Source organism: Globicephala melas, chromosome 1, assembly GCF_963455315.2.
Source record: "Globicephala melas chromosome 1, mGloMel1.2, whole genome shotgun sequence".
In the NCBI taxonomy this organism is placed as follows: Eukaryota; Metazoa; Chordata; class Mammalia; order Artiodactyla; family Delphinidae; genus Globicephala; species Globicephala melas.
This window is the reverse complement of record NC_083314.1, coordinates 49,772,871-49,793,188: the sequence shown is the minus strand read 5'-3', so window position 1 is coordinate 49,793,188 and position 20,318 is coordinate 49,772,871. Positions and strand designations below refer to the sequence as shown.

Genomic DNA, 20,318 nt, shown 5'->3' with positions numbered 1-20,318 from the left:
CTGGGGAAGTTGCCTGAGAGGCCACCTGCTCCCACCCCAGGGGCTCTCAGTGACCATCCACCCACTGGGGTACACTCGGGCCCCCACCTCTCTGGCATGGCGTTTGTACTGTTGCTGGGCTGGGCTCCACTGGCCCCATGTTGCGCCTTCTGTTTGGAGGTAACCACTGCCCCATCATTGGATCCAGAGGAGGGAAATAGGTCATCAGGTTGGGGTCAAAAGTAGATGCTGTTGTCTCCTGTTACATGTCTAATGATGTTCTGCTTTTAATTGAAATAAGGGAACAAATCATTTTTGTATCATGCAATTGTTTTCTATTGAAACTCTGCATTTTTAAAACAGCTTGTATCTTAATTCTTTGATTTGGGGGGAATAATAAGATTTGCCTTCTTATTAATTTCCACCTTCGTCCTGGGGCCCTAGTTTCCTCGTATTAAAATAAGGAGGTTAAAATCTTAAAATAAGATTAGATAGCTTCTAAGATCTCCTGTACCCAGGACTTTCTGATTCTTTAGTTCCTTTTGTATGCCTGCTCCAGGGGTGGAAAAAGCACATCTCCCAGTTGGTAGTGGCTTAGCACAGATCAAGGCTTGTGTCTGATGGGTAGTAAACACCAGCTTCTTAGGGGACCAGTAAAAACTGCCCTCTAAGCCTGGGCCTTACCCAGAGCATAGAAACACCTGGTCTCAAAGCGTGCCTCCCCCGGTCTCCTCCTTAGACTGCCCGTACACACTCCTGATGCTGAAAAAACAACCCAAATAGGTGGGTGAAGTGAAGAACCAGGTTTCGGTAATAGGCAGAGAGCGTCTTTTGAGACTCAGGGTTTGGTTTACTCCCACTGGAGCGCTGGCATGGAGAGACTTCCTCGAAGTCTTGTGTGCAAACAGAGGAGGAGGTGTGTGTGGCCGTATTCACGGTACTGGGTCAGCCACGTCTGCTGTCGCCGGCAGTTTTGCTTTCTTCCCACCACAGAGAGAGTGACTGCCAGCGTTGTCTCTTGCAGGCTGAAGGAGATTACTGGATTCTTTGCAAGAAATGATGAAGATTACCTGGCCCTGATCTTTGAAAGGGAAGGCTCCTACCTGGGTAGAGAGGTGAGCTGCCTGCACGGTCCCACAGCTCCTGCATAGCCGCTGGGAGAGAGCCAAGAGCAGGGCTGTTCCTGTGCCCTTCTTAGCCCAGCACTGGCCTGACCCCTGCTGGGGGAAACGGGAAGTGTAGGAGCTGGACCTTTCTGTCTGCTTGGATCTTCCTCGTGGAAACTGAGAATGATAACACCTGCTGTTTATTGAGCATTGCACTAGATTGCTGACACACGTAGTTGCTGATCTTTCTAATTAACGAAGATGGTCAAATAACAGGTCGAAGATCACACAGCCAGTGAATTGGTAGAGCAGGACTTCAAACCAGGTCTGTCTGCCTCCAAAGCTTGTGTTATTTCCACACTACCTTGCCCGCAAAGAATTGGAGTCAAAAATCGGGGGGGGGGAGGGAACATCAGAGAGCCTCTAGTCCCTCTTGAGGAAACGGGGTCCCTTCCCAGGTGAAGCAGATCACAGAATCAGGCGGGTTGGAATCTCCACTTCATCACTTATGTGCTGTGTCTGTGATCATGTTACTCAACTTTCTTGAGCTTCGTTTCCCTACCTTTGAAGTGGTGACAGTTACCTTTTTCAGAGTATGTTTGGGAACATCAAGTGAGGCGGTTTAGAGGAAGAGCCTGGGTGAGTAACTGGCACAGAGTACGTGCTTTATAAAGAGCCGTCCCCGGCCTGATGCAGAGAGTCTGCCGTTCCACCGCTGCCTCATGGACTTCGCGGGCCACTGGGCTTTTCCCAGATGCAGAGGTGGGACAGGGTCGGTGCTTGGGAGAAGTTCCAAGGCAGTGCAAGGAGATAGAGAGAGAGGGGATGAAATTAAACACCACTGTGGACTCCGAATGGTTTTCCTCCTGAAACTCCCCAAGCACAGTTGAACGCTCTGAGCTGTCTCCAGACCTCTCAGCCCCGAGAGGGGAAGCATGGAGGTGGGATGGGCAGGGAGCTTTGCTGAAGGAGTCCCATTCCAGGCCTGGCGTCATGCCTGTACAGGTGATTGATAAATGTTCATTGGAATCAGCTCTTCCTCCTACGTTCCCCCATTCCCCTAGTCACCAAGGGCACTGGTCCCGTGTCCATGCAGAGGTGCCCAGGGATGGCTAGTTTGAGAGTCAGGAGGGCACAGTGGCCAAGAGCCCCAGCTCTGGAGGCAGATCGATCTGGGATTGACAGCCCAGCTCAGGCGCTTGCTACATGAGTGACCTGATCACATGATTTCACTGCTGAGCTTCGGTTTTTGCGTCTACTATACGATAGGAGTTTTATTTTTTAAAGAAATACTTACGTACATAACTATTTACTAGTCATTGTTAGAAGCACTTTTATAAAATTAACCCATTCAGTCTTCTTAACAGCCCTTGGAGGTGGGTATTGTTATTACAATTTTGCAAGTAAGGAAGTTGAGTCTGGGAGAGGTTTAGTCTGGGGGGGCAGGATTTAAACCCAAGCAGCCATGGTATACTGCACCACCTGGCTTGGTCTGCTAGTAATTGTTCCTATTTCATAGTAAGTATTATTTTGAAGATTAAATGAAACAGTCTATATACAGAACATAATACCTATTTAATAAATGTTACCTAACAGTATATTTCTCCTTCTTAATCCTTTCTAAAAATAAAACCGTCACGTCTAAGTATGTTTTTCCGATTTGGAATATAGACAGAAAGTCTTACAAATATCAGAACAAAACTGAAACCACTTTTATTTTCTTCCAAATATCAGATACATACACTTTTTTAATTTACTTTTTTTATTGGAGTATAGTTGCTCCACAATGTTGTGTTAGTTTCTGCTGTACAGCGAAGTGAATCAGCTATATGTATACACATATCCCCTCTTTTTTGGATTTCCTTCCCATTTAGGTCACCACAGAGCATTGAGTAGAGTTCCCTGTGCTATACAGCAGGTTCTCATTAGTTATGTGTTATACATATTAGTGTATATATGTCAATCCCAATCCCCCAGTTCAGCCCACCCTCTGCTTTCCTGCCTTGGTGTCTATATGTTTATGCTCTACATCTGTGTCTGTATTTCTGCCTTGCAAACAGGTTCATCTGCACCATTTTTCTAGATTCCACATATATGCGTTAATATACGATATTTGTTTTTCTCTTTCTGACTCACTTCACTCTGTATGACAGTCTCTAGGTCCATCCACGTCTCTACAAACAACCCAATTACGTTCCTTTTATGGCTGAGTAATATTCCATTGTGTATATGTACCACATCTTCTTTATCCATTCGTCTGTTGATGGGCATTTAGGTTGCTTCCCTGACCTGGCTATTGTAAATAGTGCTGCAGTGAACATTGGGGTGCATGTGTGTTTTTGAAAACCACATCTTTTTATGCCTTTTACAAATTGTTCTCATTGGAAAGAAAATTACACCAAATTGGGACTGTCCTCAAGGATTCAAGATGTGTGGTCCGCACCATTCCGAGCAGGCAGCATTTGCACTCCTTACAGCAGGGCAGATATAGTTGGCGGCAGGAGGCTCTCACTCATCACGATAGTCTACTCTTGGAAAGGTTTCGAGTCTGGCTAGAGCACAGCTGCCACCAGGCGCCTGCTCAGGCCTTCCCTCTGTCCAGTGGCTTGGCCTACGCACCACCAAGTGTCTCACTGTCTCTGCAGGTGACTCTGGACCTGTCTCAGCGCCGGGGCATAGTGGTGCGCAGGGTCCTCAACACACAGCATGACGTGGTGAACGAGTTTGGTGTCACCAGCTTCCCATCTTGCTACCTGCTGTTTCGGAATGGCTCTTCCTTACGGATCCCCGTGTGAGTGTCTCTCTGCCCCCTCTCTCCCCTCTCCCCGCGCTCCTCCTTTCTTCCTGCCTCGAGAGGCTGCCAGCCTTTCACAGGGGCTGACGGGTTCTTTCTCCTGTGAGTCTTCCGAGGAGTCCATGGGCACCCTCTGCAAGAGAAGCAGATATCTGCCTACGGTGGGTGGGGTGGTGGGCATGCTACAGCCAGGAGTCCGGGCCCAGAACGCTGCCCCCAGCTCAGCAGTTCAGCCTCAGGTCCCCGGCACGCTCAACACCCAGCGTTGGCGCTTCTGCCCCATCCCCACCGCGGCCCTGGCCCTATTCCCCATCCTCCTCTCTCCACAGACAGACTCATTGGCAGTCTGCAAGTGCCTGGCAAGCGCTCAGCTACGCCTGACCCTCCCTCCCTTTGGTTTTCTAATTGCAGAAAAGTTCATTAGGAGCCAGACAATAGCCAGTTCCGAAATGCCAAGAGAGAACAATCAGGCCAGCCGCAGCCCCTCTGTCAGGCTCCCGCTGCTGAATGGTGCCAGATGGTGCCTCAGTGCCCTCCCTGGGCAGATGATTGATGTCCACCCGGCCCTGCAGGCAGGAGTGCGAGGGCCAGGGAGACCAAGGCTGGCCTGAGATGTCCAGTGAGCCACTCCTCAGAGCCATTAGTGCCCTCCTGCACCAGGGCTGGGCAGCGCGGCCACTCGCCCTCACCCGGCCCCAGTCACCTGGCAGCACTGGGCCAGGCCTCGTCAGAGAGCGCTGGCGGGGGGGGGCGGTGGGGGGGGGGCAGGACGATGGCCGCGGGGACAGGGAGGGGCAGGAAGTGCCGGTCCTGGTGGGGAGCGGAGGCATTGTTTCCTCTCTTGGAGCTGGCGGAGGGGAAAATTATTTGTGACGACGCTGCTTCTAGCCACCTGCTCGTCTGTAAACATGGGGCCGGGACAGTGGAGTGGAAAGCAGTGCTTCCCGGTGCCAGGTCCCCTGGGGTGTCCCGTCACGCTGCTGGTCTTCACATCCCTCCCTCCAGGGCCCTTGACCAGGAGGCGCCGCCTGCCCTTGAGGACTCCTCTTTATGAGACGAGAGAGAGAAATCAAAAGGATCGTCAGAAATGTCGTGGTTTGGGGTCGTTGCTGCTACTTTTTAAAAATCATGTATCAAGCTCCCTTGACCTCCCTGGGGAGTAATGTCACCTCTGGTACCTTGGAGCAAGCTTGTGAGCTTCCTTGAGGCCACGTGCCACTTTGTAGCTTTGGTCTCTGGGGAGGGTCGTCAAACCCACCGTCCGGTCCGTGGCCAGAAGGAGCGCTGTCCCCAGAGGGCCCTCCTGCCCCCGAAGGTGCCCTGTCTCCCCACCTCTCCGAGGCAGGTTGAGGAATTCACGGGCCCAGCCGCTTTTCCAGGTGGGTTTTGACTTCAGACTGGTGTCAGAGAGGCTTTCCACAGCATGAGCAGTGAATAGAAAGGTTAACGTGAGGCAGGGCTGCCCCAATTTTTACCTCACTGAGGATAAGACCGATCCAGGTTCAAATATTTCTGAATAAACATTCCTGTCAGGTGAGCCACCCGCCTCCTCTCCTGCCACGAGTTAGCTCTGGGGTTTTGTTCCTCCGTGCTCACTGCCTCTCCCCCATGGTTCCCTTCCCTCACAGGCTTATGGAATCCAGGTTCTTCTACACCATGTACCTGAAGAGGTTCTCCAGGGACACCAGCGAGACTGTCCCCACCCCGGCTGCGCCGAACACCTCTAGACCCATAGCCCCTACCGTGTGGAAAGTTGCAGATCCGTAAGGCCACGCCTGGGCCTCCTCTTCCCTTCCCTTCCTCACCCTCTCTTCTAATCACAGACACGCCCCCCTTCCTTCCACACTCTGTTCCTTGTCACAAGCTTGGCACGTGTCATACTGAGCCCAGACCCCCCGAGGGCTGGCCTTGGCCTATGGGGGCCCCCGGCCGCTGGCCACGCACAGGAGAGTCTTAAATGGGCGGAGGCGGCAGCGTCTGCTGACTGTGTTCTTCATGATGGAACGCATACTTTCTGATGCCCACATTCCTTAAGCTTAACTATTCAAGACCAAGTAGAATCAGCTTGGAAGGATAATGTGCAGCCTCCAAAACAACTTCCCACCCAAGCAGTTATTTCTGCAGGGCAGATGCAAGCCCTGCCCAGAGTTTACAGTCCCTTAGCAGCATCCCTTCTAGGAAGGCATCCGACCTCACTTGAATGCTTCTGGTGTCAGGAAGCTCACTACTTTTCAAGATAGCCAGTGTCATCATGCACAGTTGTCAGCACGAGGTAACTGTTCTCTCTGAGGCTCCTTGGCTGTGCCCTGGTGGTAGTATTTCTGCTTGTTGGGCAGGGAGATGGGGCTGTAGACCTCTTGCTCTGGCCCCCAGCATGGTACCACGTGGAAATGGCTGACCAGGCAGCTCAGAGCTGAGTCCAGAGAGCGGCTTCCACAAGGGGGGCTGCACGAGAGAACTGGGGGCAGGGTCACTGGATTTCGGGAAGGATTTTGCATCCCAACACGAGAGACTCTAAGGGTGGAAAGTGCTAGTGGAGAGGTTTGTAGTAAATCAGGTGGGAAGGAAAGAGAAAGTAAGAGGTGGGTATGCTCATTATAATCATTCAAATTATGATTATTCAGATCATTCAAATTGCTATTATGGCTGACACTTCTAGTCTTATGTGCCAGGCTCTGCTGGGCACTTCCGTCCATTATCTCCTCTAGTCAGGGGGCCACTCCTTAAGGCATAACACAGGAACGGAGAGGTAAACTGAGGCCCCAGGACATGGAAGTGGAGCAGAGGGAGGGGACTTTGGCACGAGGGTAAAGCGCAGGTGGCCACAGTGCTCACCCCGTCAGCTGACCTCGTTGGCTTCCCACCACCTCAGGAGGCAGGTGGGGCAGGAGTCCATTTTACAGGTGAGATCACTGAGGCCGGAGAGGCGGGTTGAGTTGCCCAAGACCCCAGAGCTAGGCCACCATAGAAGGAGGCAAGAATCTAGGGGTCAGGAGGCAGGGGTAGAGAAGCAGCCCTTCCCTCAGGACCCTGAGCCCAGATCTCACAAGAGCGTGATGGGCACGGGGTGGAGCAGCCAGCTGGGAGCCTGCAGCCCTTCCCCCAGGGCTGGGGTCAGCCCGAGAGGTGCAAGATGGAGCCCTGATGCCCAGGGTCTGGCAGCTGCAAGGACGTCAGCCAAAATAAACGTAAAACCCCACTTCCCCTTCTCCCCAGCCCCATTCTCAGCCTTGGCGGGCAGCAAACCCTTGGTCTTTCAAAGAGCACCCAGCTTCCCGAGCCATGTTGTGTGGGTGCGCCCCTGTTGGTCTACTTGTCTGTCCCTAGGGATCTTTGTTCAGAACAGAGAATGAAGCTCAACCTTCTACTAGTGGCCTGATAAAAACACCTTTAGTGAGTGATGGGAGAGGCTGGCCCTGGACCTGCAGAGGGGGAACCCTACTCTGTGCCAGGAGCTGCTGAGAGTTTTACATTTGTGCTTTTGTTTGATCCTCTCAGCAACCTACCTGTGAGCAAGTTATTACTATCCCCATCTTACAGATAAGGAATTGAGGCTCAGAGAAGTTAAGTAATTTGCCCAAGATAACACAGGTAGTTACTGGCAGAGCCAAGTGCTAACCTATTTATTTTATTTTATTTTTTTACTGAAGTGTAGTTGATTTACAGTGCTGTGCCGATCTCTGCTGTACAGCAGAGTGACTCAGTTATACACAGATGACGTTCTTTTGCATTATGGTCTATCACAGGATATTGAATATAGCTCCCTCTGCTATGCAGTAGGACCTTGTTGTTTATCCATCCTATGTGTAATAGTTTGCATCTTTTAACCCCAAACTCCCAATCCTTCCCTCCCCAACCCCAAGTGCTAACTCACGGGACTCTGTGACCATCAGTAGTGCCTCCTCTTCTCTCCCTTTGGCCCTGGGTGCTTCTCCCCAGCCCCTGCCCCATGGTTAATACTCTTTTCTCTCCCTGGCTCCTTCTGGGTCCTTAGCTCCAAGATCTACATGGCTGACCTGGAATCTGCACTGTACTACATCCTCCAGGTAGAAGTGTCCAAGTTCTCTGTCCTGGAGGGGCAGCGCCTGGTGGCCCTGAAAAAGTTCATGGCGGTGCTGGCCCAGGTGAGCAGGACCCTGCCCTCCCTTGTCCGGCAGCCCCACACCACATGGGATCAGTGCGCATCCCTGAAGCAGGCGCCGGGCCAGCCCCTCCCTCAGGAGCTCGCGGTCGGGCTGGACACCTGGACCCGCGGCTGTCCCAGTCTACTATGGGCTGCTACCCTGCGGTCTGCGCCCTCCTCCCGTCAGCCCCGTACCACCAGGGACAACCCCCTTCCCTCACCCTGCCCTGTGCAGGGGGGTGGGTGGGACCCAGGGCCTGATGCCCTGGGGATATTCCCAGCTGGCTCTGCCTGCCTGAGTCCTCTACCTCAGGCCGAGCCTGGAGTGCAGCCTCACTCCCTGCCGCGGTCACTGGGAAAGCAGGACCCGTGGACCCCAGTGAAGGAAAGAAGGCTTTTCTGAATCTCTTTTCCCTCCCAGACTCTGGCCAAAGTCTGACGCAGCTCCCTGGCCTTAGCCGTGCCTTCCTTATTCCTTTGTAGTTTCCTGCCAGCATGGCTACTTCTCCAAGTGTGGCTCCTCCTTACTGAGGACCTGATGTGTGTCAGGCATTTAATCCTCTTAATCTCGCCGCAGGGTGGCAGGTGCCACCCCCATTTAAGAAGTACAGGTCGCTCAAGTGATGTGCCTTAGGCCTCCTGTTTGGTGGTGTCGTGGCCAGGATTTGAACCGGGGTCCCAGCTTTAGAGCCTGTACCCCTTCTCTGCCACGCTCCTTGCTCGTCTCTCAAGGTGAGATGTGGGCTGCCTCTTCCCTCTGCACCTGCCGCCTCCTCCCTCCCTGCATCCTTCTCTGCGGCTGCAGGTCCACTGCCAGTGCTGCCCTACTTAAATCCCCACGCTCTGGCTGCCGAGGACTTGCTGAGTCAGGTGCGGGCTCTGGTCCCCCTCAGAGGCTGACTGCTGACTCAGCCACCCTCGGCCCCCGGGAGCCAGGTCTGAGCCCCTCCTTCTGGCGCAGGTCTGCGGGCAGCTGGGACTACCTCTGGGGGTGGTCTGCGCCTCTCCCTCAGGAACTGCCGCCAGCCTGGTCCCTCTTCCCTCCTCACCAGGCCTGGCCCTCTGGTCCACTTGGCTTAGTGACGGGCATCTGTGGCTGCACCGAGGACCCTGTGAGGTGGCAAGTGCTGTCACAGCGCTGTTCCGGTCTAAGGCAAGACAGCTTTCAGCCCCTCTCAGATGTTCCACTCAGACTGGGCCCCTGTTCTTCAGCCCAGTCTGATAATAGAGCCTTTCCTCAGAGGCCTCGTGAGCCGCTGGGTCCTCAAGTTGCCGAGGCCCAGGGTGGCTGACCCAGAGGCTCAGAGGGGAAAAGTCCTCGAGTAGTTCTGTGTGCTGTCCTCCTGCCTGACACGTGAGGCGGGGCCCCAGGAAGCAGAGAGGGGTCCCCTTACCCCCCCAGTCCAATCCACTCTGAAGCACTCATCCCAGGGGAATTATCGTGTGCTGCTTGTATCTCTCAGCTGGACTCGAAGCTCGTTTGTGTTTGGCTCCCAGTGGGACTGTTGCAGCCAGTGTGAGGGAAAAGAATGAGACCCAGGAAATGCCGGAGCGGGGCAGAGGCTTAAGCAGCACCCTCTCCGTGGTGCCCGCCGAGCTTCTGCCCTCAGCAATGCTGGAACTGAGTTTGGGGTGAAGGAGTCCTCCCTGCCAGAAGCCAGGACCCTCAGAGAGGAAAGTGGAGGGCTGGGGGGCACGGGCTCAGGGGCATCTGCTGTGCAGCACAGCCCCTGGAGGCTGCGGAGTATTCTGGCCCTACCCTTGCCTGGGTAGCTTTATCCTGAGGAGCAATAATAGTAGCAGCTACCGTTTCTTGAGCTCTGACAAGGTGTCAGACTCTGCAAGGTACTCCTTTGTGTTTTAGCTTATCTGCATTTCTCAGAACAGACTCCACGGGGTGGGTGCTAGCATTATCCCATCACAGAGAGGGGAATGGAGGCCCAGAGGGGTAAAGCACCTTGTCCAAGGTCCTCCAGCCGGTGAGAGGCTGAGCTGAGATTTGCGCCTACGTCTCGTCTAACCCACACCCTTATGCACTCCGTGCGTGGAGCACTGAAAGGCTGAGTGAGTAGAGCTCACTCTGCCTGCTCAGCCTTAGGGACCTGTCAACTGTGAGTATGGCCAGTTGGGAGGCACTTCCCGGCGGCCCAGCCCGGGATCTCCCTGCTCCCTCACGGAAGCGGCTGGCAGGACTGGCCACTGGGTGGCGTGTGGTCACCAGGGTTTCCCTGCTCCCGGCGCAGGGTGACTCCCTGTAGTCCAGAGCCCCTTAATTCATCCTTCCTCCTGACACCGTGGCCTTAGAGGGCGTCATCCTTCCAAATCAGGACGATGGGTGAAGGTCAGTGAGAAACGCTGACTTGAAGCTGTAAATTCGTGTTGAGAGCCCAGAGGCCCGTGTGAGCTGACCAAGAGGGAGCGTGTCAAAGCACAGGATTCTTTCCGGCCACTTCTGCTGGGGGACAGTGTCCAGCCTGGAGATAAGAATACGCCATGACTTTCTCAGAGGACTGGGTCCCTTGACAGGTTTTTCTGTTTAGGGATCAATCCTGTCTGCAGCACCCTTCTTCTCACAAATGCTTTTCTTTGCTGTTTTTCCTCCTGTGTTGCCCTCTCGACCTGCCCCTTCGTGGTTTATCTGACCTGCTCTGCTACTGCAGCCCTCTCTCTCCCTCCTCCCCCCACCCTGGGTGTGTTTGCGTGTGCGGTGCGCGCACACAGGCATCCATCCTCGTCCCTGGAGTCCTTGTGGTTTTAAAGTGCTGATACTAATCCGATTTGAGTTGACTTATTGTCAGAGTGGCTTTTCATGCTCCCCAGAGACTGTTGGGAGTTCCCATCAAGATTTGGATCTCGGCTCAAGCCCCTGCACTGCCTTGTCCCCATTGGCAGCCCGTGGAATACAAATGAAAGGCCATTTGCCAGCCTCGCCCAGCTGGTCAGTTAGCGAGTCAGCTGCTCTGTCAGAAGATGAGCTGAACAGAGGCCCGTGTGGCCCAGGGGTCTCAGCAGCCCTGGGCAGCGACACAGGAAGGTGCTCAGCCTTCCTGCCAGTGAGCGTGTGGTCGGGTCAGAACCGGAGCCTGCAGCCTGGAGAGGGGGCGGCCTTGAGGGCCTGGTCCCACTGAGCGCCTCTGCCCACCCCTCCCCCTCGCCTTCGCAGGTGCTCCAGAGCAAAGGTAGTGAGGAACCCACATGTGGGTGTTAGGCAGGATGTTTTCCCGGTGGTCTTGGAACATTCTAAAAAATGCCTCGGCCCACTTCAGCCTGGCCCCCGGCCTTCCCCAGGACTGCGGAACTCTGGGGGAATTATTTCTCACTCTCCCCTTATCGCTCCCATAGTACTTCCCTGGCCAGCCCTCGGTCCAGAAATTCCTGCATTCCATGAGTGACTGGCTCAAGAAGCAACAGAGAAAGAAAATTCCCTACGGTTTCTTTAAAACTGCCCTGGACAGCAGGAAGGAGGTGAGTGTGGGAGGGCTAAGGAGGATCTCCACCTCATGCTTGATATCTATGGGAGTGGAAGGGCTTCACCCTGTCACCTCTGACCTCTGTCACCGACCTGCACTCAGGAAGGAGGCAGTGATCGTGGTCGGGTCCTCCCATTAGGAGCGAGTAAACTGCTGTTTATTGAGCCCTTTCTGTACAGACCTCATTTAATCCTCGCAGCATGAGTGGAAGGCAGATATTATCCCCATTTAGCAGATGAAGAAACAGAGGTCAAATAAGCTAAGATCATACAACCTGTAAGTGGTTGGGCTGAGATTTAGAACCAGTTGTGAGACCCCGGTGGTGAGAGAGCTTTTTTTTTTTTTTCTGCGGTACGCGGGCCTCTCACTGTTGTGGCCTCTCCCGTTGCGGAGCACAGGCTCCGGACACGCAGGCCCAGCGGCCATGGCTCACGGGCCCAACCGCTCCGCGGCATGTGGGATCTTCCCGGACCGGGGCACGAACCCGCGTCCCCCGCATCGGCAGGCGGACTCTCAACCACTGTGCCACCAGGGAAGCCCGGTGAGAGAGCTTTTAATTCCAGCCCTCTGTTGCTCCCTGGCGTGCTGTGCTCCTCAGCAACGCTTCTGTCCAGGGGCAGCTTTCTGGGCTCCTGCTCTCACAAAGGTGGGCACGTCAGCCAGGAGAGGTGCAGAACCTCACAGACGTGTGGGGTGTCAAAGCTTGACGGGACCTTAGAGATGACCCCCCTCGTTCTACAGAGGGGAGGCTAAGGCTAGAGTAACGATGTGACCCGGTCTGTGTCACGGGTTCTCAGACCTACTGCTCCTTTGACGGGTGTCGCCAGTGGAAGGGAAATGCCACCTTCAAGGTGATAAACTGAGAAAGGGACCATTTGTTCTGGGGCTCTGTGCTGACCTGGAGTCTTCTGCAAGTTGCCCTCCCCACTTCCCACGCCAGCTCCTTTTTCTTCTCCGCATATGCATTCACGCTTGTGTGTGTCCCTTAGGGTGCTCTGCCTGCCGACAAGGTGAACTGGGTGGGCTGCCAAGGGAGTCAGCCGCACTTCCGCGGCTTTCCCTGCTCCCTGTGGGTCGTCTTCCACTTCCTGACCACGGAGGCAGCTCGACAAGATGTAGACCACTCACGAGAAACAGGTGAGTCTGGGCCTGTGCACCCCTTGTGCCTCAGCCGGCCCTGTCCCACCCTCCGCTGGCTCCCCGCTGCAGGCCTGAATTTAGGGGAGTCCGCCTCTGCAGCTGGCCACACACAAGCAGCGGGCCTGGAGTAGCCACTCAGCCCTGCCCGCTGCCCCCGAGGTGGTGCCCCACCAACGGGCGTGAGGCTGCTCCCTGGCTTTCTTGTAGCCACAAGCCTGATTTATTTTTAGTCTTCCCGAGAGAGTTCTGGTTCTATTTTTTATACTCCCATAAAGAAAAGAACTATGTCTATTTCACAGTTTATGCAGCTGATACCGTAGACTCAACAACTTTACTGCATTTCCCACTGAAAAATCATTTTCTAGGGGAACCTGGGGAAGTACTTTTCCCCCTTTGCCCTGTTTCATCCCCAAACCATGCAGCTGCTCTCCACAACCCACACTGCCCCACAGCCGCACAGAGCAACTGAACAGGTGGGCATCTAGCTCACGGAGGGACCAGGCTGACGCCAGACCCTGGCCCAGCCTGGAGGATACAAAGGAGGAAGAGGCAGTCCCTGCTCCCAGTGGGCTGTGAGACAGGTGGGCACAGGGCTGCCATGCAGCCTGCCAGGGCCCAGGGGGAGAGCAGGATGTGCGGGTGGAAGAGAGGGAACGCTCCACGCCATCGGGAAGGGTGGGAGGAGGTAAGTGAGGGGGAACGATGGACAAGAGTCCCCGACAGAGGAGACGGCCTGTGCAGAGACAGAGGGAACAGGGGGAGCTGCCGGATGTGCGGACAGCCAGCCAGTCTGTCAGCCCGGATTTACGGAGTGTCTCCAAAGAGCCGGGCCCTGCTCTAGGGGTGTGGTACAGCAATGCATACAGCGAGATGTCCCTGCCTCAAGGGGACAATAGTCCAGTGGCAGGAGACAGACAGTAAACACACAGATCATTTCAGGTGTGATGGTGAGTCGGTGAAGAAGACAGAGCCAAGCGGTGGGGGAGGGGGGCTGGAGAGGGGATGCTGTGTTTAGACAGGGTTTCTGGCTGGGGGAGGCTTCTCGGAGGAGGGGCCCCTGTGCTGAGACCTGATTGGTGAGAGGGAAGCAGCGGTGGGACATCTGGGATGAGAGCCCCCCGGGCTGTCTGCTCAGGCTGCCATAACAAGGTGCTACACACTGGGTGGCTTAAACAACAGAAACGTGTCTTCTTACAGTTCTGGAGGCTGGAAGTCCACAATGAAGACGTTGGCAGGGTTGGTTCTGTTGAGGCCTCTCCTTGGTTTTGTAGATGGCCATATTCTCCCTGGGTCTTCCCACGGTCCTCAGTGGGGGTGTTCCTGGCTACGTCCAATTTCCTCTTCTTACAAGGACACCAGTCATATTGGATTAGGTTGTACCCCAGTGACATCATTCTCACTTAATCACCTCTTTAAAGACGCTGTGTCCAACCAAATACAGTCACATTCTGAAGGACTCAGGGCTAGGACTTCAACATAAGAATTTTAGAGGACACAGTTCAGCCCATAACCCAGGTCAAGGACTAGTAAGTTCAGGGAACAAGTCTGGTGTGTGTGCAGCACCAAAAGGCGGCCAGTGTGGCAGAGCCTGGGAGTGGGGGGAGCAGGAGAGGAGGTGGGCTTGGAGGTCCTGGTGTGGGAGGGAGGGAGATTTCAGTCTCTGCATTATGAGAATCTACTAGGGACCTTAAGCAGGGGAGTGATGCGCACGAGATCGGTGCTTTAGAGCGATTACTGGGTGGAGGGTGGGCTACAGCAGGGCAAGGGGGAGGCAGAGCAGCCAATTAGGAAGTTGTGGAACTTGTCCAGGAGAGGTGGTGGTGGCCTAGACTAGAGTTGTAGGTGTGCACATGGAAGAAGAAGTGGGCAGGTTTGGGAATATTTTAAAGGTAGAGCTGATAGGACTCAGTGACGGATTGGATGAAGACTATGCAGGATCAAGGACTTTGGTCGGACCTTGGACTTGTTGGGCCTGAACGTCAGGTAGTTGATGGTCCTATGAGCCGAGAAATGGGAAGGCTCAGGGCGGGGAGGGAGTAGATGGGGGAGGGTACACTTAGTGGTCTGTGCCTATTGGATCTCTGAATGGAGATGTAGACAGTTGAGTCTGCAGTTCTGGGGGGAGGTCCAGGATAGAGATACAAGTCTTGTGGTCATTAGCATATAGACGGTAGTTCAGGCCTCGGGACCGGAGGAGCCCATTAGTGGGTGGGCAGAGAAGAGGGCTGAGGCCTGAGCTCTGGGGCATTCAGCATCCAGACCTCTGCTGGGGGCGCAGGGGCCAACAAAGGAGACTAAGAAGGAGTGGCCATTGCAATTTCAAGAGGTCCCCCAACATGAAGAGTTTCAAGAGCGAGAACATAGTCAGCCAAGTGGGGAGGTGGTGTGAGGCGAGGACCTCCCTGGCGAGAGCTGTGTCAGTGGATTAGTGGAGAGAGAGGCCTGGTTGGGTTGGGCTGAAGAGAGAGGAGCCGGGAAGAAATTGGAGGTGATGGGGGAGTGATTGGGGTGTGACTGGGGTCAGAGAAGGGGTTTCTTCGTTGTAGTTCTTTTTTCTTGTCGGAAGGAGCCCATACAAGGGAGAAATTGATGATGCCGTAACACAAGAAAACATTCGCGGGAGTGAAATCTTGGAAGAGGCGAGAGGGGTGAGGTCCAGAGCATGAGCCAGGCGGAGGAGGCGAGGATAGCTGCAGGGCAGGTGGTGAGTGGGTGGCGGGGGTGGAAGCAGGAGCTGAGGGGGCTGAGGAGGTGAGAGACAAGGCACAGCTTGGCGTGGGCACTGACGTCGCCAGAACCGAGGGCACGGGCAAGGGTGGTGCGTGGGACAGAGAGCTGCGTGCTGCAGTCCCAGTGGATGGAGGGGTCAGACTCGGAGTTGGAGCTTTTAAAGGGCTGGGGGGATCGCAGCAGGAAGGAGAGAGAGTTTGGAAGCAACCGACAGCAGGGAGAGTACTTCCGCCACCTCCAGCCCTGAGTGTGGAAGACGGAGGGGTTTAAGGGGAGCGGGTTTGGGGGAGCAGTGGTATCTTCAGGGAGGAGCCTGTGTCAGAGCAAGAAGAGGGCGGGTATTCAGAGCCTGTGCTGTTGCCAGGCCAGAGAGCCCAGTGGGAGGAAGTGAGGGGGCCGGGGAGAAATGGAGACAAATTAGGGAGCGTTCGGGGCCAGATCGGGATGGGCTGTGGACGCAGCATGGCACGATGGGGAGCGAGTTGGAACAGGAAGCCTAAAGCAGGAGGGGCAGAGTAGGGGCCCACGGGATGGGGGATGGGCACCGTGGCCCCTGCCTTCCTCTCCAGCCATGTCTCTAAGAGCCTGAGTGTCCTGACAACGCGTTTGGACTTTATCCTGAGTGTCTGTAAGTGATGAGGGCCTGGATAAGAGGCAGACGAGGGAGACTGAGGTTTACGAGTTTGGAAGGAGATGGGGTCAACTCGAACATGCCCCCTGGGAGGTGAAGTAGACAGGGAGACCTGAGCCCCTCACCAGGTGGGCTGGGGTGTGTGTTCCCCGTGCAGAGGCGACCACGGTGGGCCTGTGATGGGAACAGTGGTGGAGCCAGCAGGGACAGGCAGCCAGAAGGGCCCCTGTGACTGGAGTCTCCTCTCCCCTGTAGTCAAGGCCCAGGAGATCCTCCAGGCCATCCGGGGCTACGTTCGCTTCTTCTTTGGCTGCCGAGCCTGCGCTGGCCACTTTGAGCAGATGGCCACTGAGTCCGTGCACCAGGTGGGGAACCTGAGCAGCTCCATCCTCTGGTTCTGGTCTAGGCACAACAAGGTCAACGCTCGCCTCGCAGGTAAGGAAGGGCCTGCCTCCAAGGCTGGAGTCACCTGCAGAGGGAGGGTGAGGCGGGGGAGCTTTGGAGTCTGGGACCAGAGGCAGGAGTCGGGACCTTCTTTGTCCTCTAAGTTATACCCTGTGTTTCATGGTGCTTCTCAGCACCCAGAGCCCTTTCACGTGCTCTGCCAGCCCTGCTGATGTATGTCAGTATCATTAGACCTATTTTCTAGATGAGGAAACTCAGGCTTTGGCACCGTGAGACCCTGGTCTTCCGATGCCATTGCTCACTCTCTCGCCCACACCAGGGCCCCTCCCTCTGGCCTGTTGGGGTCCCTTTCCTGCCTCGCATGTCCTGCTTTCTGGCTCTTGGCCCCTTACTCAAACCAACAGAGAGGAGAGAGCTGGGCCTCTCCCCGCCCTGGGAAGGGTATAACGATAAAATATACTTGAAGAGAAAATCCTGGTCCTTCCTGGAAAAACCAGGGACTGATTCTCCCGGGAGAGGCCTTGTCTTCTGAATATACCTCATTTACAGTGTTTTCTATTCCCCGTGCACAGGAGTCAGATGGGTCCAACAGGCAAAAGCATTAAACTCCAGAGGTGGCCAGAAGCTGGTGGGTGGGGAGGGAGCCACCTGTGGATGGAGCCTGGGCTTGTCTGTGGGGAGAGAGGAAGTGTGTTTGGCTGGGACAGACCTCCCAGGGGCGGCGGGAGGTGGGGGATGAGGCCTGGGGTGCGGCCAAGGTCAAAGGAGCCCGTGGAGCAGGTGGCTGTGCAGGCGGCTGCACTTGGTCTGCATCTCCTGGGGCCTCCTGGTGGACTTCAAAAGAAGACACGTGCTGTCTCTCCTCCCACCCCTTCTCTCCCTGCCCCTGTCTGCCCCTGCCACCAGATGCTCATTTGACCCTCCAGCCTCAGGACCTGTAGGCTCCTGGCTTCTCTGGGGGCCCAGCTGCTGCTGGAGGGCCAGGAGCCCACGCCTCTCCCTGAAGGGAAGGCCGAAAGGAAGGCAGTGTCCTACTCTCTCTAGAGGGGTCCTTTCAGATCAACCAGTAACAATAATGAGCAGGTGCAAATGGAGTGCTCACTTTGCAAGGCCTGATCACTATGACTTCTCACTGGACCCTTGGAATCTACATGTTGCTCCCTCCCCAAAATAATCATTCTGATTTTTACATCACTTACTGCTGCTGCTTCCTCATTCTGGCCAGCAACTTTTTTTTTTTTTTCCTATTAAACCCTTTAGGGGAGGTACCTCCTCCAAGAGAGATGGGCTGATTGCCATTCCCCAGGTGACACTGGAAGAGGGGCCGGTGGCAGGCCCTCTGGGGCTCAGCCTGGGGCTCTGCCCACAGTGCCAGTCCTGCTTGGGGTCCCAGTAGCCTGGTGGGAAGGGCAACTTCTTGACTCTCTCCTGGGTGTCCTTTTCCCCATCCAGGCCCCCAGGCCTCCCCACACCCCACCCCTTGGGGCCCACCTGACGAAGAAATTCCACTAACTCCTACCTACCCCAGAGGGCCGCAGGGGGTAAAGGAGATGCCTCGTAACTACCATGTGCCTTGAGCTCTTGCTTTAAAAACATTTTCCCTTTGATTACAAAAAGAATGTATCTTCACTTGCGTAAAACCTGGGAAATTTTAGAAAAATGCAAAGAAGATACATACTAGTGGACCATCCAGTCTGCAAGACAGATCGTTCTGAGTCTTCTCGCCCTTTCTCATGTCTGGTCCAGGGGTACAAGCCAGCAGTGAAGTTGACAAAGAGAGACAGTGGGTTAACACGGGGAAGTGACTGGAAGGGAAGCTGTGGAGTTCTGGGGGTGGGGGAGGGTAGGAACGTCCTCTCCCAGAGAGGCACCAGTGTTGGGCCCTGCGGTGGGCCAGGCTCTGTGCTAGGTCTTTCATCTGCCCTCTCTCGCGCCCATCCTTTCCCAGGGCAGCAGTGCCCCCTTTTTGCAGATGAGGGAGCTGGCATTCTGAATGGAAGAATGCGGTCTGGGCTTCCGGGTGGCCAGTGTGTCACAGGCAACCTGTGTGTGCTTCCCTCCCCAGGTGCTCCCAGCGAGGACCCCGAGTTCCCCAAGGTGCAGTGGCCACCCCGTGAGCTCTGTTCCGCCTGCCACAGTGAACTCCAGGGTGCGCCCGTGTGGGACCTGGGCAACACCCTCAAGTTCTTGAAGACCCACTTCTCCCCCAGCAACATCGTCCTAGACCTTCCTTCGGCTGGCCTGGGCCCCCGGAGGGGTGCATAGAGGATGGCAGTCCCCGCAAGGCAGGTGGAGCTGGAGCTGGCGATCGGAAATTTTACTCTGGGCCCTGAGAAGGCTGAGATCATGGCAGGCCCAGGGACAATGTCCCCTGGAACCACCATCCCAGATGTTCCAGCAGAGGGACCTGGGGCAAGTCACCCCCAGGAGACGCAGGCTGGCCTCAGCATGGCCAGAGATGAGCCAGACCAGGAAGCTCCTGAGCACATAGCGGGGCTTCAGAGGGATAAGTTGGAGCAGCCAAAAGGGCGGCAACGCTTGAGCAGGGGAGACACAGGAGCCGTGTTGTTGGCCGAATTCCTGGCTGGGAAGAACTTCCCCAGAGGCCCTTCAGAGCTGAGGCGAGTGGGCCGCAGCTCCAAGCAGCTGGCCAGCGACCCTGACGGGGAGCCAGAGGCTGGGGCCAGGCAGGGCCGGAGCCAGTGGCTGCAGGTGCTGGAAGGGAACTTCTCCCACCTGGACATCAGCCTCTGTGTGGGGCTCTTCTCCGTGTCCTTCATGGGTCTGCTGGCTGTGTACACCTACTTCCGGGCCAGGATGAGGGCCCTGAAGGGCTATGCCAGCCACCCCGCAGCCCGAACCGCCCAACTTGGGAGGGGGCAGGATAGGGAGCTGCCATCCCTGGGCTCTTCCAGCCCCCTGCACCCCACCCCTCCCACCTTGTTCCTTGTCCAGGAAAATCTAGGAAAACCAGTTACTGCAGCAGACCTCCCTGGGGCTTCTGGGAAGGGATGTTCCATAGACAGGAAGACATGTCCAGGTTCTGCCAGCAGAGGGGGAGGACAGCCTTGGGCAGTGGGGTCGGGAGACTCCATCCTGGGCCTCTCAGCACCGAATTCCTCTTTTTCAGCTTGTTTGAAGTCCTCCCTCATTCTTCCTGAAGCTTCAGTGATTCCCGCTTGGTGTTGGCCCTAAACTGGGGCAAGTGAGGCTGCAGTCTCCAAGGTTTCCCATCTCCAGAGGAGGGGCCCCTGGGGCTGGAGTGGACTCCTTACTACATCCCGGGACTCCGTCCATCCTGCTACAAAGAGCCCTTTGCACCAGAGAAGGAAGGACTACCTCTGGCCCTCTGTGCCCGCCCGTCCTCCAGCCCCTCAGACCCTCCTGGGTGGGGTTTGGCTTTACGGTGGGCTTCGGAAGCTTCTGGAAGTCATGCTGGTCTCCCAGGTGAGGTCTGTGGGAGGAGGGCCTCTGGCCGGCTCCTTCCCAAACCTTGGGTACAGGAAGGGTACAGGCTGGAATCGGTGTGGTGATGGTACTGGGTTGGGGGCGGGGGGGGGTTAGGGAGGGCTGTTGGGATCTCTAGTGCCTTAGCTGTGAGAGGCTGAGAGAAGTGTTCGCTTTGAACATGCTTTGGCTTCTCCGCATTGGGCTCCACCCCTCTTGGAGCTGGGTCTTTTGTCTCTTGTTGATTTTCATCTCCAAAATAGATGCTAATCTTTACTGTGGAGGGAGGGGAGTGTCGTCCCTCTCAAGGGTCCACCTCCCATCCTGTAGAGGTTAACAGGGTCAGAGGGGAGGATGACGCTGTACACATGCTTGATCCCCACTCTGCCCCACGGTCGAGGGGGCTCTGGAATAAATTATTTTTGTTAAGGCAAGCGCCGGTGTGTTCCTTAACTTGCTACTAGTGTCCGGGGCTGGGTAGAATGTGCAAAAC

The 20,318-nt window shown here is 55.5% G+C and overlaps 1 protein-coding gene across 2 annotated transcripts in view; it reads left to right on the top strand.

The window, feature by feature from the left end:
* Positions 1–19,915, top strand: part of QSOX1 (quiescin sulfhydryl oxidase 1) — a 41,042-nt gene extending 21,127 nt beyond the window's left edge. Inside the window, exons 5-13 of one of the 2 annotated variants that reach the window (XM_060285830.1) lie at positions 1,004–1,094; positions 3,731–3,876; positions 5,508–5,642; positions 7,874–8,003; positions 11,345–11,467; positions 12,462–12,609; positions 16,229–16,408; positions 18,444–18,663; positions 19,509–19,915. In XM_060285830.1, coding sequence (XP_060141813.1) covers positions 1,004–1,094; positions 3,731–3,876; positions 5,508–5,642; positions 7,874–8,003; positions 11,345–11,467; positions 12,462–12,609; positions 16,229–16,408; positions 18,444–18,643 — 1,153 coding nt within the window. In that variant the 3' untranslated portion in view covers positions 18,644–18,663; positions 19,509–19,915. Of the gene's footprint in view, positions 1–1,003; positions 1,095–3,730; positions 3,877–5,507; positions 5,643–7,873; positions 8,004–11,344; positions 11,468–12,461; positions 12,610–16,228; positions 16,409–18,443; positions 18,668–19,508 lie in introns of both variants that reach the window. The other variant, XM_070043863.1, reaches the window with a different exon arrangement.
* Positions 19,916–20,318: the final 403 nt, after the last annotated feature.